This window comes from Typopeltis vanoorti, chromosome 10 (genome assembly GCF_054136105.1).
Source record: "Typopeltis vanoorti isolate ZY-2024b chromosome 10, IOZ_Tvanoo_1.0, whole genome shotgun sequence".
NCBI classification, from domain to species: Eukaryota; Metazoa; Arthropoda; class Arachnida; order Uropygi; family Thelyphonidae; genus Typopeltis; species Typopeltis vanoorti.
Window position 1 is genome coordinate 63,764,208 of NC_143558.1, and position 18,002 is coordinate 63,782,209.

At 37.4% G+C, this 18,002-nt stretch overlaps 1 protein-coding gene across 1 annotated transcript in view; it reads right to left on the reverse strand.

Annotated features, from left to right (window-relative positions):
- LOC150102466 (uncharacterized) overlaps positions 1 to 8,906 on the reverse strand; it is a 37,612-nt gene extending 28,706 nt beyond the window's left edge. Inside the window, exon 1 of the mRNA XM_090399497.1 lies at positions 8,667 to 8,906. Within this exon, the coding sequence (XP_090255623.1) occupies positions 8,667 to 8,885 (219 nt within the window). The 5' untranslated portion in view covers positions 8,886 to 8,906. The remainder of the gene's footprint in view (positions 1 to 8,666) is intronic.
- Between the last annotated feature and the right edge of the window lie 9,096 nt (positions 8,907 to 18,002).

Here is an 18,002-nt window from a genome sequence, read left to right on the forward strand (position 1 = left end):
AGGCGTGAAGTACAAAAGGTGTCTCTAGGCGGGTAATGAGTTACGGCGATTTTTTACCTTAGCGGCATCTGCAGGAAAAATAAATTGTACTTTCCACCGACGACACGCAATAACTTGGTTACAATTCACCTCCTCTATGATTCAAGCGACACTTCTAGGAGGCTTTTAATTTTGCTGGTGGGAAACGCCGTGATAAAACGAACAGAAAAAGAGAGAGAGAATGTGCAGGCTATAATCACAAATAAACGGCCCAAACAATAAGACAACCTTATAGAGAAAAAAAATATCGATTTAATAGAAAAAAAAAACAAAACCTATTTGGCACAGAAAGATAACAAACTTCTGCAGACCATAAAAAAGAATGCAAGGCCGAGCTAAGAAATATATTAAAGGACTGATAGAAAAATAATGATCAAAGCCATTAAGAAGAAACTTATGAAGGGTTAAAAATGTGGAGAGAGCATTTTCATCTTTTTGAACTCTGTAATTTTTCTTTAGGATGCTGTTTATGTTTTGACTTATCCGTTTGTCTACTTTTAACTATTTTTATCCTCTAAGAAACCTGATTTAATATCCCAAGTTTTTTAATGTGTTTTGAATTTTTTTTTTCCTGTTTATTATATCGTTCGAACCCCTTTGGTTAAACAGCAAGCTATTTTAAATCGTTTATTTTCTCCTTGTAATACCGATTGCATACGTGTTTGGAGCATGCGTAGTTCTTCAACTACGGTGAACTATTTTTCCTACATAGAAGATATTTGATTTTGAACTAGAAAATCATTTTGAATAAAAAAAAATATAAAAAATAGTTCTATGTTTTTGTGCGCGCGTTTTGAACTACAGTAAACTGTCTGATTACGGAATTAAAATTCTAACATTCGATAATTTTATAATTCTTAATTTATGCTCATTTTCAATGAAAATAAAAAGGCTTGTCCATTACGTGTGGTTAAGTCTTCATGACTTTTGTGTTATTACAATGTTAACGCGAATGCTTAGTTAGAGTCACTTGCCATACGAGACTGTAATTGAATTTAGAGCGGTCCAGAACTACACAGTAACACATGGAGGTCTTCGTTGCCGTCAAATATTATTGAGTCTGGAGACTTGCCTAAAAATCATATTTTATTTCTAATTAGATTAAGTCTCAGATGTTTAACAATGGAATTATGGTAAGTTGGTTGCTATGGCTACCGTAGGCAACTAGCACTATGTGATGCGAACTTTTTGTCTGTCTACTGCATCTGTCGGTTTACAGAAGACAGAAACATTTCTAGCGACACACACACACACACACACACACACACACACACACACACACACACACACACACACACACACACACACACACACACACACACACACACACACACACACACACACACACACACACACACACACACACACACACACACACACACACACACACACATCGTAAAAGTAATGATGAACATCACTATTTCAACAGATAATTTAAAATAGAAGTGGTTAAATGCGTGTGTTCTCCGGCTGGTTTGTCTGTTTTGCAGGAAAATCGGATTATCACTTGAATAGTGCATATGAATTCTTGGATTCTTACACGGAGTTTTTGATGTCTCTTCCACTTCTTTTTTTTTTTCTTTTTCTCGTGACTTCTGTTAAAGTCGTTTCCTCCTGCGTTCTTTTGACGTTATTCACTTGCTGTCTGATTTCATCATTCGCTGCATTTAATGTCGGCCGATCTCCCTATCGGAGACGTCTGCTTGCTTAATGAAAGAGTCTGCACATTGAATGATCCTACGATTTCCTCTTCTTGCGAGTAGATTACTTCTAGTTTGCTGATTGCAACTGACAGGTGGCATCTCTCGGGTATTGCGGAGATATTAGCAGAGTCAGCTATCGCTTCGGGAAACACAGACGAATGAAGAAAAGACATAAGCATAAAGTGAAGTCATTTGATCAGGTGACGTATGAAATTGATTTAGGACGAAATGCATCGATTTATATATTAACGAACTAATATCGTATTGACAGGAATGAATTGGATTAAAATAAATAGTAAACGAATACTTTTAGACGGGGAATGTCATTCAAAATTGATAAATCAATAGGTTAAATACATAAATAAAAGTCAACAGGATTTCGAACTAGCGGATTTTTTACTTATATTTTAGCAACTAAATGAAAAAATATATTTGCAGGCGTAGACTTCTGTGGCTAATTGGTTCAAAAGATATAGTTCGGTGATTACACCACATTTTTTTATTATTCAGTTATATAATTAAAACTCTTCGAGACAGAGCATACAATATCTCCAGCACACAAGAAAGATGCAATGAAGAACTAAAATACTTATCACAACTCCTCCAACAGAATGGGTATGAAACAAAAACCATCAAGAGAATCCTTAAAATGCCTCCAGCTAACAACACAATAAAACAGGATTACAAAAACGCAATCTCTCTTCCTTATATCAAAAATGTTACAGACAAGGTAGCCAAATTAACGAACAAACACAACATAACAGTAGCCTTCCTTCCTATGGAAAAAATCTCAAGATTCCTGCATCCACCAAAACCACCTCATCATCCTGTTAAAAAACCAGGAGTCTACAAAATCCATTGCTCTTGCGGGATTTGCTACGTAGGACAGACAGGAAGATCTGGAGAAATACGCATGGCTGAACACCAAAAAGACGTACAATACAAAAGAGAACAAAAAACGGATCTTGCTTTCTATACCACTTCCACTGGACGCGATGTACTCTGGCAAATGTCATACCTAGAAAACAACAGTTATATAAGAAAATTTAAAGAAGCTGCTAATATGTTAAACAACCTAACCCAATGCAATAAAAATCAAGGTTTAATTCTCCATCAAGTGTGGTCAGCTCTAATAAAAAATCTATCTCAATCTGAGCTCGGACTGTATGAACGAGAACACGTGACATCGTCCAGTATTGTTCAACGTCAATAACGTTTGATAACTGCATTCTGTTTTTTGAGTTTTATGAATAGCCAGACGGTTATGATTTGTATTTATTAATTCTCTTGTTTAAACTTTTAAGTTATACTATTGACCCCCTGAAGATGTAAATCCTACGATTTACGAAACTTGTCGGGAACTATTATTTCAGTGTTTTACATAACTGAATAATAAAAAAAAATGTGGTGCAATCACCGAAATATATCTTTTGAAAAAATATATTTCAAACATAGTTTGCTATGCTTAGATTCTAATTAGAAGTGCTGATTATTTTTTGAAACTATCGGTTTCAAACACCGATAGTTTATTGGTAGTGTTTTTGTTTAAACTATAAAAAACTGATAGTTGTTTGTTTACTATCAGTAAACAAAATTTAAATAAAGAATTGAATTTAAAAGAAAGTCTCAAAGGCGATAAAGGATACTGTTCTGTTATGCCGACTGTAGATCAACTTCGAAATAATTTATCAGTGAATGCATTCTCGTTTACACTCGTAATGTTATATCACCCATTCGTAGAAGAGTATCAAATGCCCACGAATTCTATGCTTTAGATAATTAAACGTATTCATTGCGAGCATTGAATGAGCACGCAATATGTAGCCACATAATGTACCATCTCTCCATTAACAGAGCATCGCTGGATGCAATACGAAGATAAAATCTAGCTTAGGTATACCTAACGAACTCGGTAAATGAATAATCAGGTCAACATGAAAATCAGGTCACTGGAAGCTCATTATCTGATTACTACAAAAACGTCTAACGAAAGACGTGTTGCCTAAGGAACAGGAGGTTACTCATCGAGTCGATTGTCGAAAAAGCTTAATGAGGTTTAAGTAATGGAAGCCTCTTCTTTCTCCGCCTTCAGGTAAATTCTGTTTGAAGGAGATATCGGAAACTTTGAAATCATTAATGTGAGGAACATGTTAACACGATAGTAGGAACAGATAATTGGAAAACCTGAACAATGCATGGGTTTCTATGTGCGTCTTCTTATAACCCGAACGCTTTTCAAGGTTGTCTGAAGGTCATCACTGCGACCTTTAGAAGTAATTTAAACTGTCTGGGATGCAATAGTTCAAATGGTTATCGTTTGAACTATTCGATTAGTGAAATGTAAAACTACTCAGAGACATTTTTCAAATTGTTAGTTAAAATTATTATCCTATTGTACATGAGCATTAAAATCAGGATTGTGTTAAGGGTTATATAATCCAGTTACTCCACAAACCAGTCGTGGAACATTTTTCTTTTTCAAGATACTTCAAGTCGCCGGACGACGAAATTCATCTACACCTAAAGACCCTCAAAAGCATCAGTGCTCTTGTTAGGATTGAAATCCTAACTAACCGCTCGGACTGCTAAATATATATATATTATATATGTATCGTTTATCATAGTGTATGATTCATGGTCCATTCATCCATCAAACATTTCGTCCGTCCAAGAGGAGTGAAGTCCCATGATTGCCGAGCTACCATCCCATGCTGCACGCTTCGTACTTTTGTGTCCACTTATATCTATGTGGTCATGGAGCCGGTTGGATAAAATATTTGTTGGATAAAAAACTTGAACTATCCAGATGCAGCCTTGCCACCCCATATGAGATCACCTTTACTTTAAAAGGCCTGATAAAGATTCTTCACGTCCTACAAGGGATTCGAAAACCCTTTTTCCAAAAAAGAGCCTTCGTCTATACTAACTAAGCTACGGATGCTCGTATCCATAGCAACCGTATATAAAACTTATTGGAAAAGATGAACATTGTAAAAATCTCAATTTCAGACATCATGATTTAACAAAAATCCGTCTATTATAAATATCATTAATTGGAATGGCAACTGGTTACTTCTACAAATAAGTAACCAGTTGCCAACTGGTACAAATAAAAATCCTCCTCCGGTATTGTTTTTATTAACTTTAAACAAATGAATCGGATTGCGGAGCATTTTAATGCAGAGCAGTTATATAGGGAGCACTTATATTAGGAGCAATTTAATGACGAACTCTTATATTAGGAGAGCACTTTTTGGGTATGAAAATTAGCAGCCTAAATGGAGTAATTGTAGTATACGAGTTGGAGAGGCAAGTGGATCTGGCAACTATAAAAAAATCTGTTTGAGTCACACAAAGGATCGCACCAGGAGATTAAGTATGATCTTCAGACATGGAATCGTAGCCATGCTTGGTGGAGAAAAAATGTTAAGATAAACCTTCTTCATTAATTATGAAAAATAGTTGAACTCGTTAACTTCCTTTAGTCTCATTTAAGCTTATTTTAATAAGGTGTGTTTACTAGTATTATGTGTGACATGAGATATTGAATAATTTAGGAAATCTTTACTTCGCAAGTAAGAATATTCAACAGTTTACCAACCTTTTTTTTAATACTTTAAGCTCTAGTTATAGCGTGTGATTAATTTGGCAGCTGTTGTCTGATCTAAACAAAAGGACTTCGAAAGTTAAAGAGATTATCTTAAGACTAACACTTAATAATTACTACTTTTTTTCGATGTATTTACTTCATGAATAAGACAGAATTACTCCACACGACAGCATTTTTTTACGATTGACATTTCCGAACATGGAAACGCTCTTCAACAGCACTTTCAACATTCCTCCGGGTGCTCCCGGAGGAATGTTTGCTCATCATAAAAATGACACAACTAAGAGAAAGTAACCCACAAATTTCGGTTCACCATTGGTTGAACCGGAATGACTGCCGAATTACTAAAGCTATGAGGGCAATGTATTATATATGTTAAATGTGTGTGTTCTTTGGCTGGTTTGTCTGGTTTATAGAACGAAAACCCTAGTTTACTTTAAGAAAACATCTTCCCACCTTCATATGAGACCTTTGAACTCATGTTTAGGTGAGGTAAACTCTTATAAAGGTTTGTTAGGTTTGAAACGGGATTCGAACCAGGTCTGGTAAATATCACATCGGCTCACACTACTCTGTGGAGTCGCATCAGAACTGCAATGGTTTTTGAGTGAAGCAAAAAAACGTTTTAAGACTTCATATTCTTGTTATGGGAATTACCTAACCTCAGCATTTTTTGAAGATTTTGAGAAAGACTTGAAATCAGGAGAACGAAACAACTCAATCGATTAAAAATTGAAAGATAAAAAATTTCGTTCGTTCTTAAAGATGCTAAAGTGTATGAGTGATTAACCACAAAATTAAATTTAAATGGTAGTTTATTGTATTAAGAAACTTTGAGTACCATTGCTTCCACTCACAGTATACCTCGTTGTCATTGAATTATTCGTCAAATGTTCCAAATTGGTTTGACAATTAAGATTGCTTTGCAGGGTGAAAACGTCACTTGAAAAAAATTATCCGTCTCGGACATGCAGAGATTACCGAAAGGATTGAAATGAGTGGGGAGGTTGTTAAACAAAAGTCTTCATTTTGCAAGCGACTTTCGGACTTTTTATCATAATAGAAAAATCGTCATTAAGACAAGACACTCCATTACTTGAAAAAGTTCCTAGTCAAATGGGTTAGTCAAAAGCCTAAAATCGCCAATCCTGTTAATATAATTGAAGAAATGTTTACAGATTTTTACCCAGCAGTGAGTTAGTCAATCCCAGAAAGTAATGGTGGCATGGTTAGTTTTCTGATATAGCACTCCCCAAATCTCAAGTCATGCAGAGAGTAAATATGCTGGTTCTTGGGGTGTTGATTACTTTAGAAAAAAATTATCTACGGAGGCTGGCCCATCTTATGGGCGAGCCTCCGTAGCTCATTCGGTATTGGCAATGCCCTTTGGCTGGAAAGACTAAAGTTCGAATCCTGTCTAAGAGGTGAAGAATTTTTATAATGGTGTTTCAATTGAAGATAAGTTAGCCGGTCTCATGCGGAGGGGTTTCCTCTTGAAAGCTCTGTTTTTTCATCACGTAAAGCACGCAACATATAACAGACTTAATACTTCGAAACAAACCAACTCAACCCATGCATCCAGCCTGATTGGTAGAAATTATTGCATCTCTGCTTTCCATCAATGTTTATGGATCGAATCACACACACACACACACACACACACACACACACACACACACACACACACACACACACACACACACACACACACACAAAATGTATTCACGAGCTTTCGTATTGAGTCCTTTGTGGTGAAAAAGACATGGGTTCGAGTCCCATCTGCAACATGAAGAACCTGAGAAGGGCTCCTCGTGTTTCAATCAAACGGTGAGTTAGCCGATGTCATACGAAGGTGGATGGGTTTTATCTCCCGGAAACTCGGGTTTTTCGTCCTCTCAGAACAGGCAAACCAGCCCGTGAACACACACACTTCTACAGCATGAAATACTTACCTTTAGAGGGATGCAACAGAGGAATGGCAAGCTAGCCGCATTATACTGCCTAAAGTCCCTGGGGAACTCAATTCGTTTTGGACACATGAGAAATGGATGGGGAAAATGTTCACATACATGGACGATTTTTGATATCTTTATGCGTGTATCTCCCACATATTTAAGCCATTTCAGACTATATATGTATGGGAGTTGCATCCAACCCACTATCATATTCTATTAATACTGCGTACAATAACCCTACATACTTTGAGTTTTCTGTTTCGTAGATTTTGCTACAGAGATGGGAATTTTAAATAACGACTGCTTAGATTTATGAGAATGTTGTCAGAAAATTCTTGTGAGCTCCAGAAAAATCTATGAAGGATGCATCTCCAAGAGCACAACAGCAATGATAACGCTATTTCAGCAAAATAAAATAGAGAGAGAGAGAGAGAGGGGGGGGGGGAGAGAGGGGGGAGAGAGAGAGAGAGAGAGAGAGAGAGAGAGAGAGAGAGAGAGAGAGAGAGAGAGAGAGAGAGAGAGAGAAGGCATATATGATTAAACTGCAAAACTGATGGAGATTGTCTAGAATACTGATGTAGGTATGTCCGACGTGTTTACCTTTTTCAATGGCTTTGGGTTTACCTGCAGTCTGATTAAATCTTTCATTTTTAATGTGATAGCAAAAGAAAAGAGGTTTTCAGTTCATCCTGTACACAAATATGGTGGAATGCTGCCTTAACACATTAAACAGCTTAAACATGTTGCATCAATGCAGCTTCAAAAGCAATTCAGTACAAAGCACAGTCTGGTTGGCATTTCGAATGGCGGCTTCAATAGTAACTGAATTATTCTGGAAGCTGCCTAAATATCGCATTTAGGCGTCTTACTTTTAATGGAAGCATTTGAATACTAACAGGAAGTGTTTGGCGTGTTTATAAATTGGCAGTCATTGGAGTGTATTGCAAACACTCTCTGTTGGTTTGTTGGTTATTTAAGTAAATCTGATTGCTTTAACCAGTGGAGAAGCATTGGACATGAAATATATTTCTAATACGGTCGGACTCAAAATATTGAAAAATTAATCCCGTAAAAATGTCAGCTAGTTATTTGCTGACGAAGTGAATGCGATATACAAAAAAAGGTTGAATTATATCACTCGATTATAAAACAAATTTAAGAAAAGCATGTGTAGATGTATTTCTCCTTTTTATCGCATCAACTCATTTAAAATTTTTTTCATTGTGGTTGTAACAAATAAATAAATAAACCGCAATGACGCCTTGCATTGACCTCTGGGCCGAAATAAAATACACGCGAAATCCAACTGGAAACAGCGTGCACTCCCAGCCCTGACCCGTAATCATTGGTACTTCTTACCTGCTTCTTCCCGCTCAGCACGCTGGCTACGCTCAGCTTCTGACATTCCTCTAACTCCCGGTGCTCCACTTTCAGCTTCTCGATCTCCTGCACTACGAACGCCACTAGCGTCTCCGACTCGGCCTGATTGAGATCCCGCCACTCGGCCGTGCCGCCGCTCTCCGCTCCCGTAGCGGGGCGATAGTTCATCCACATCCCGCCCGTGGCGAGAGCCAGCATAACGGCGAAAACTCCGACTTCCATGGCGGGAGGCAGTTGTGCGAGTGAATGACGACCGTTCGGATGGTGAGGTTTAGGCGTGCGCGCGTGTCGCGTTTCTTTTCCCCGTCTACTCTGCCTTCCCCCACCCGTACCATTCTAACGGCACGGTTAGCTGGTGTTTCGTCACCACTGGAGGGCGCTCACGAACCCCACCCGCATTGCGGTGGCCAACTGTCTATTTCGGTGAACATTTTGGAAGATAAGCAGGACAGGTGTGTGCGTGTGCGTGAGGGGCGACCTAGTCCGCTTCGTGCTGCGTAAGGTCCGTCTGTTCGTTCAAGGCCAAAGGTCACCAACCAGCAGTCATTTCTCCGTGAATACAAGTACGCTTGTCTCTTTTATGCAAGGTCAATGTCTTGTTTCTGGGGAGGGGGGGGGTCACAGAACTTTATGATATTAAGAAGGAAACAAACTTCTTTTATAGAGTTTTCTATACTGCAAAGTATCCTTTAAAAAAAAACATTTTTTCTCTTTTTTTTTTTTCGTGGCGAAAAACTGCCAACTGATTACAAAAATGAAATTAAAGGGACTTTCTTGTGTCCGTGGTGCAATGAACTCCGTGCTGACGCAAAAGAGTAATTGGAGTTTCAGCTCTATAAGCGATTTGTGTCGTTACAAGTGGGCACCGTTTTTAAATCAGAAATTCCGCTGCTGCATGGAATAAAAGCCCTTCATTATTTAACTGACAATGCAAATTAAAGTGACTTCTTTGGGAGGTTCAATGCATCTGTTCTAACCAGTGCTGCAAAATCCGTTGAATTATGCTTCAGCCAAAATAAATCCTGAGAAAATAAAATATTAACTGAAATTATAATAAGTCGAATAATATTATTCTGTTACATACAGGGTGTTCGGGATAAATTTGACAGTTTCGTAAGGAAAAAGAAAATCTTCTTTGTATCTATTAAATTTAATGAATTGACAAAAAAACATTACAGGCAGAGTTAATTACAATACTATCAACAAGATTTACTCAAAATAACCACCATTAGCATCGATCACAGCTTCAATTCTGCTTCGGAACCTCGAACAAGCTGATGCTACAGTCTCCCTGGGAAGGGCCGCAAAAACTGTTTTAATTTTATCCATTAACTGGGCTTTTGTATTACTGGAAGTGCGATTGGTGTCTTTTTCAACTGCGCCCCATACAAAATAATCCATGGGGTTAAGGTCTGGGGAGTTTGGAGGCCAAACATTTGGACTGGTGAAGTCGTAGAAATTTTCAGACAACCATTTTTGACTTTTCCCAGAGGTGTGGCAAGGGGCCGAATCCTGCTGCCATACATACGGCCTACCATTGGCTACCCTTGTTATCCAGGGCTTGACTACAGTTAGCAACTCCACGAACAAAGCCCGAATTCCAATGCCAGGGTTCTTCAACACCTGTTCCTGCAGATTTGCGAGGAATTCTGCTGTACGAACGCAATCAGATCGTCTGCTAGGGATCTTTCTTCTTGCTACATCCTCGTAGTCACCATTGCAAGTCTCTAGTTCATGCCTGATTGTTTTTACTGTATTCAGGGAGCATTGGGCAGCAGTCGTAATATCCTTATTTTGATGGCGGGCACGAATCATCATGATACAAGTTATTCTCTTCCATGATTCAGGTGGGTTCCAGCTATCCATCCTTTCTGACATCTTGTATATGAATGAAGAAGGGTCCAAGCTTTTAAATGAAGAGAAGTGTGTGTTAATACATGTAACTTACGGAAAAATATAATTATAAATATATCAAATTTATCCCGAACACCCTGTATATAATAATTTAGTGAGAAGTGTACTATTTCTTGTAATGCATACGAAATTCGTGCAGGGAAAGCCCCAGCGCCATCTGCTGATTAAACTGCAAACTATTGTACATTTTTCTACTTAAATGACAAAAATAATATTTCAAAAACAGGGGCTATCAGCCATCACTGAAGAGGGGGGTAAGTCTCCTCCTATTTTTTTTAAATAAAGTATTCTGGTAGATAGCTCTAAAGCTAAAATGCAGTAATTTCTAAACACCACTAGGAAATCAAGAACGGAATTTGAAGCAATTAGAACATTTTTGAAATAATTTATATTCTCTGTTTGCTTCTCTTCTTCAATTCGCTTACATTACTGAAGAAAACTTGCATTCATTTCTTCCACGTGACTTCCCAATAAGTACAAAACTAGCAAAAATTCCCCCATCCCTTGGTAAAAGTAATCAATAAGACATGAATGGTTAGCGTGCATCGAGAGACCCAGAAAACAGATTTATTGATTTCGGTCGTGCTCTTCTATAAGTTCTTTTATTAGTTTGTTGGGATGGTGGAAGCGTGAGAAAATTTGCTCTGCAACAAGAATGGTAACCGTAGAAACAAAAATGTAACTTCAAAGAAAGACCGTTAGTTGTACCGAGAGGGAGGGGGGAAGGACCCCATAGGTAATTGTTCGACATGTTGGACTGAACATGAAACATCACAAAGAGATTTTCAGCGATTCTATAAACCTGGATGTTCATAAATCTTGTTGTATTCGTCTAACTGAAATGTTTTCTTCCCAAAAACTCCCTGGGATGTCATAAGGAAAGATTTATTTGCCAAACAAACACGACTACGTTCTTCTTTTCCTTAGGTACATGTAAATGTTTAAAAAATCTGAATTTATATTTTATTCGCTAGATGGCGTGCTATACTGTGGCTTGTATTATTTGTACGGTGTATGTGAATTTGTAGTAGTGGAAAACAGAAGTGAAAATTTTTTTTGTGCGTGTGTGAAATCTTCTTTTCGAGTATCTTCTCGATATTCTATGGGATATTCTTGCTAAGTCTTGCCGAATATATAAAAGCAAGATTTTTAAAATCTTAGGAGAAAGCTGTCTTCTGTATAATGTGCAGAATATTCTTAAATCTGTGATGACATCCGTCTTGGAATGCTTATTTTAAATAGAACAAGCGAAAGGAGTATTACTGAGAAAGAAGATCTTAAAATACCCAAATTGCATTAAGTAAAGGACTGACTTAGGAAAGATTACAAAGGCGATGCGTCCACTATATATGAAAACAATATTTGGAAATACAGAAGTGATTTAGTAAAATATAACGTCTTGAAGAGAGAAATACTTTTAGAATGAATCCCCAATCCCATTGGTAAAACTGAGAAACAACGTTCAATCCATATAGGATTATCCGGAAATAACAGTGACATTATAACAACGTTTCACCAGATTACTAATAGCATTCTCAAGGCACTAATAACAAACAACAAATCAAAGTCACTGGCAACGATACATGGCGAATGTCATAATAATAGACTTTGTAGGTTAGCCTATTTGGACTTTTTTTGACTATCTGTTTTTAGGATTCAGTACTAGATCTTAAAATTGTAATTAACATACTTTTAAATTTTGTTTTGAAGTGTTGACAATGTTTTAAGAAGAGCTTTGATTTAAATTTTACAGAGGATTTTCAGTCTACGAAAAAAAATCATTGTTAACATCATGTTCTAATGAGCCAGATTTTTCTAGTTCTAGTTTCTAATGTAACTATTATACTCTTTTGTTATTAATTTCTTTTCCTAAGCAGTAGTTTCATAGTTACAACAGTAACTATGAAATTAAGATCAACTAACAGTCTTCACTGTTAGTTGATCTTAATTTGGTAAAAAAAATTGTATAAGGATCAGATATGGAAATACAAAAGTCAATCTAGCAAATTAATTTTAAGTTGACACTAGATGTCGCTCTTTCAAGAAAAAATCTTCACGAATTAGTACATTTCTGATGAAGAGATTTCCCTTTTCTTTGTAATCAACAAATTACTCAGACGGGAAAAAACCACTGAAATATAACTCCAAACATAAGAAATTGAAAATGCTAAGGAAAGATTAATTTTGAATCATTTTCATATAATTTTTTTTTAAATCGCAAATTATTCTTCTTTAATTGAAGCACTTTCCATTTGGAACCCGAAAAACGAAACATGATTAAATAAACACAGGAAGCCAGACAATGAGCGAAAGATGGAGAGACAGAATAAAAAAATATTACCAAAAGAAAGTGATTTCATCATTTCTCTTACACTATTCACTTCTTTTTTTCTATCCATTTGGGAGAACATTCGTTACCGAAGAACACTAATACATTTCAAAGAAAAGCTTCTTGTTCTTTGTTAGTAACCATGTCAATCCTGTTCTTGCTGTAATTATTTCCGCTAAATCTTTCGAAATTTACATGTCTGACGTTCCTAAATGGTGTTTACAATCGAGCGAATATCATTCGGTTGAAGCAGTTTGCTTTTCTAATAACTCCAAGTATGATTGCTTCGGTTGTCATGGAAACCAATTGTTAAGTTACATTAGCGTTGTTCGGAAAGTGAAAGATGAAGCAAAAATGGCATTTGTAGGATTATTTTTAAGTGCTTTTTCTTTCCTCTTACTGTCCGTTAATGCTTCGTTTTTGCATTGACTGCACAAGCCAAGCAGATTTGCTGTCAGTCATTATGCTTAATAAAGCAATGGTGGTTCCTGCCTATTGAAGTGGGGGGGAGGGGATGGAACGGTTACAACTGTTCGCCGACTATCACTCGACTCTTTTAAAAGCCAACCCGAATGTAAGAGCGATTATGTACGGCACCGCAATCGCGTTTAATGTCTCCTGGTTAAATTCTTCTTACGGCGTTTTTTTTATTTATTTATTTTTTTATCGGATCGTCCATCCAGCACAATGATCGAGTTATGGATCGTGCGGAGCGGAGGACCAGGGTGGGATAGGGGAGGTAGTGAGGTGAAAGCGTCCGCTGCATTATCGTCAAAATGTCTTCTTGGATTTTCCAAACGAAACCGTTAAGTCTTAGCGTTTAAACAACCCTGTTATCGGAGTTTGCCGAAGATACGGTCATTATAGGAACAAAAACACACTTTCTCGTAGGATTCCGTGACGCTTTTAGAAAATCCGTTTCTGTCAGTGTACTGTGGTTCATTCTCTCCCTCCATTCTGCGAGAAAGAATAAAAAAAAAATTCTTTTTCTAAAATAAACAATTTTCTAAACGAGTAGTGGAATTGATTGTGTTTAAATACGTTTATTTAATTATTTTTACGTGGGATTAGAGGGGGAAATTATCAAGGGGGGGAGTCCCTCAGTTAGTGATACAAATGAAATGAAAAATTCGCTCTTAATATAGACATTGGCTTCAAGAATTAATTGCGCATCCACAAGTGCGCTCACCCCTGCACTCAATAATAGGAATGGTCCATCCCCTCTACCATCGCATGACTCTTTACACATGTATATCAGCAGATATGAATGTTACGCCCGTCCGAGATTCATATCAGTCTTTAAACTTTGACTTCTGACAAGTCTTCTTGTGACAACCTTCGTGGGCTCTCCTTAACGAGGTTGTTCAAGTCATAATGGTCATTGCGTGTACACTCCAACAAGTACGAAACAAGCGCATTCGAACGTTCACTTTATATTTATTTGTTCATTAGCTTAATAATAATAATAAACAGGTAACCACTTATATAACATTAAAAATCGTTTTTCTAAACTTCTGTCATTAAATTTAATGAAAGATCATTAGTTCGATATTTTTAAACGTTTTATTCTAATACGTAGAATTTTTTAAACATTTATATCCTTATGTAAAAAGACATAATTATAAAATTTTTACGATTGCTATATACATTCATAAGATAATATAATACAGCGCCATATTAGTGTTCCCTTTAATTCATCGTGTTATCTTTTTATTGAGCAAATATCAGTGAACCGTTGGAATATAATCAAATGAACAACGAAGTGTCAAGAGAAACTCTATGAGAGCAAAGAGAACCAACAAGGCTGTAAAAATGTAGATTTAAAAAAAAATAAATAAATAAATTGTGGAGAGAAATCTGCAGGATTGTAAAGAGATACTGCGATGTTGTTAAGCGTTCTATCAGATTTCAATTTTGACTGCAATAACGTGCATAAATACTCTTATCATATGAAACCGAAGCCTGTTGAACTTGCAGAAAATACTCGACATTATCTAAAATCCACCACGCCATGCAATGCGGGTCTTCTTTGTAAGAAATCTCAGATGGGTAACTTGAATGGATAAATGAAGATTTTAGCAATCGATATCGGAAGAGCAAAAAATAGGATCATTAGTTTCCCCTTGACCGCACGGACGCTAGATGTCTTGACGTGATATATAACTCCTTAATTACATCTCTAACATGTGCTTGCCGGAGTTCATTTTGACGGCCGCCTTTTTTTTTTTTTTTAATTCCGCGAAGAAAGTAACGTTCGCTTGGTGCCTTGATTAAAGAAATTCTTTTTGCTTCTCCCTGGCTAAATACTCTAATTAATGTTGCTAATCTAACGGCGTGTCCACATTACTTAAAACCGTTTTAAGTAATGAAAGCCTTGGTGATACCTGCACCGTTCGAAAGCCTATTACGATTTTTCTTTCTGTTTGATTGGAAGAAACTTGGATTCAAACTTATGTATTCTAGGAAGCTTTTTTTATTATTTTTTAAACTACATCCAAGATAAGTCTTGGATGAGCTTTTTTTCCCCATCTAAAAATTCTGGTCGAAAATTTGACTACCTAAGAACACATTTCTTATTGACACCTCAATTGCCTCGATCGTAATAAATCAATTGCCATCTCCATGTTTGTTCTCTAAAGTAGGTTATCGGATTATGTAAAAATAAATTAAAATAAATGCAAAAGGTATATAAAACTGATTTGTTTATTTCAAGCTAAGGATATGCTGTCATGTTTCCATGGCAACAATTGGCATACGTTGCCAAGAACGGAGAAGCTAAGCATCCTGATGGTCGATAGCTCAATGGTAAACTACTTCCAGTTGTAGGTACGAATCCAACTTACATCAAAATTCGCTATTTCACTCTACGCGCATAGGTCTCTATTCGAAGAAAGAGAAAAACCCTTTTAATTTTGAACATATAATGAGTTACAATATTTTAGATGTATTGTAATTATAGGCACTGTTGATTTGTCCACATTTTCGCGCAATAGAACAGCAAATATTAGTCGGCAAGTGACAAAATCTATCTTTTAAATGCACAGAGGGTTGTGTTGATTCTTACTGGCGAGATGATTACATTTACGGGCTTTGACTTCGAAATGAAGTTTAATGTCGTATCTTCTTAATACATTAGCAGTTTAAGGGCAAAGGGGACAATTATGGAACCCATATTTACGAGGTATTTACGAGGTTTTTTACCTTTTTTTTGTCACTTTTTTTTTCATGGTTATGCGCTTTTAAGGCCCGGTGTTAAAAAAAAAGGGGTATTAATAGGCAAAAAAGAATAGATTTCAACCCTCATCAATCTTTCCTTGCCAATGTAGCTAATGTTAACCTTACTCCGAATATCTGCGAAATAACTCGGTCTCTGGCTTTACGTTCTTCAATAAAAAAAACTTCTCAATATTCGTTCTAATCTTTGCAAAGTCTTTCTGCTGTCAGCGGATGATGGATTGAGGTTGCAGCCGTAGAGTTTTTATCCACAAACGGGTGATGTGACAACGTTCATGTGTGATAATATCGCGTCTCTTTCCTTTAATGAAGTGCATTAAGAAAGAGCCTTCCGGTCTTTGAGGGGCTGTTGAAATGCTTCTGCTGGCCAAAGGGGGTGGGGGGAGAAATTACTGTCTCGATAGACTTGGTGGGAGGGGCGTTTTGCAATTCGATGGAGGATTGACTGACTGTCCGATGAGCGGACAAAGAAATGAGACGGGTGTTGAGAAGGGGGGGAAGGGGGGGGGGTTCCCCTGCGCAGTTTCGGTTAAGAGGGGTGGCAGACTTCGCATTATTTTTGTCGTGAAACTTTGTATTATACAGCATTACTTTTCGAGTTTTTATATCTCCGTTTTGTTGAGCTCTTTTGAATGGCTGATGTCTTCACGTACCTGAACCATTTCCCCGCTATTAACACTGAAGTGCAGCGGGGGGGGGGGGGGAACAGTCTGATCGCGATGTTAAGGAGAAAATAGCACTTCTGTCGTAGCACATAGTCATTAGAAACACATTACCCAGGATTCAGCATTCCTCATCCTTTGCTACAAATCACGACTCCTCCATAAATATGGGAAGAGCGAACGTGAGGTTTACTTCTAGCACGTGCACAGGAAATGCACTGCATCGAACAGGTTGACGTCTTTTCTTCTAGTATATTCCGTGTATATTTAACTTATTACTTGAGTTTCTCGGCAGACAATACGGATTAAAAAGAAATAGATGTGCTAATGACCTTTTTTTTTTTTAATGACATTCTCATCCACAAAAGGAGGGATAGCACTTTAGCTCGCACGCGGACTAAAGGTTAGTTAGTCCGGGAACCTTGTTTTACAAACCAATTCTGATACAGCTTCATAAAGTATGATGGTGGTATCTCACCATGCAATCATCTACCACTGAAAGACTTTGACAAATGCAAATATCACATTAGAACTCGGACCCACAGTCTGCAGATTGTAAAGTGAAGATCCGTCGACCAAATAGTACTCATCTCTTTCCTTCTCTCTCTCTCTCTCTTTTAGTTTGTCGCTTTCTGCCTAGCTCTAGTCTTTTTCCTCATACCTTCGTCTATTCATATATCAGTTTCTCTCTCTTTCTTTTATTCCGCTCTCTCGCATCATCTATCCATTATTTCGTTCCTTTTTCCTTCCTTTCTCTGTCCTTGTGTGATTTTCACTGCAGCCATTCCTTTCTCCATCCCCCTTCCCCCCCCCCCCCCTCTTTCTCTCTGTCTTCAGACCAATTACTGGTTCAAAGTATTATTCATCTCCTTCGTGTGTGTGTATGCCTTACGAAGTTTTCCGTGCGAAAAGTTTTGTTCTTAGAACAAACGAACGACGCCAGCGCGATATAACAGGGGCGAGGCTTCGTCAGTGCGATAGTATTTCGGAAGATAAACACGGCCGACATTCCCTCTAGAGCTGCAAGGCTCTTTCTCAAACACAACACACGAATGGATTTTTGTCAAGAATATTTCACGACACCCCATTTTCTACAGAAATCCCAAGAAACGCCTTCTTCTGGTGTCGTAAGACGGCCAAGTCTTGTGTATGACGTCCACGTGGACAATCGAGATT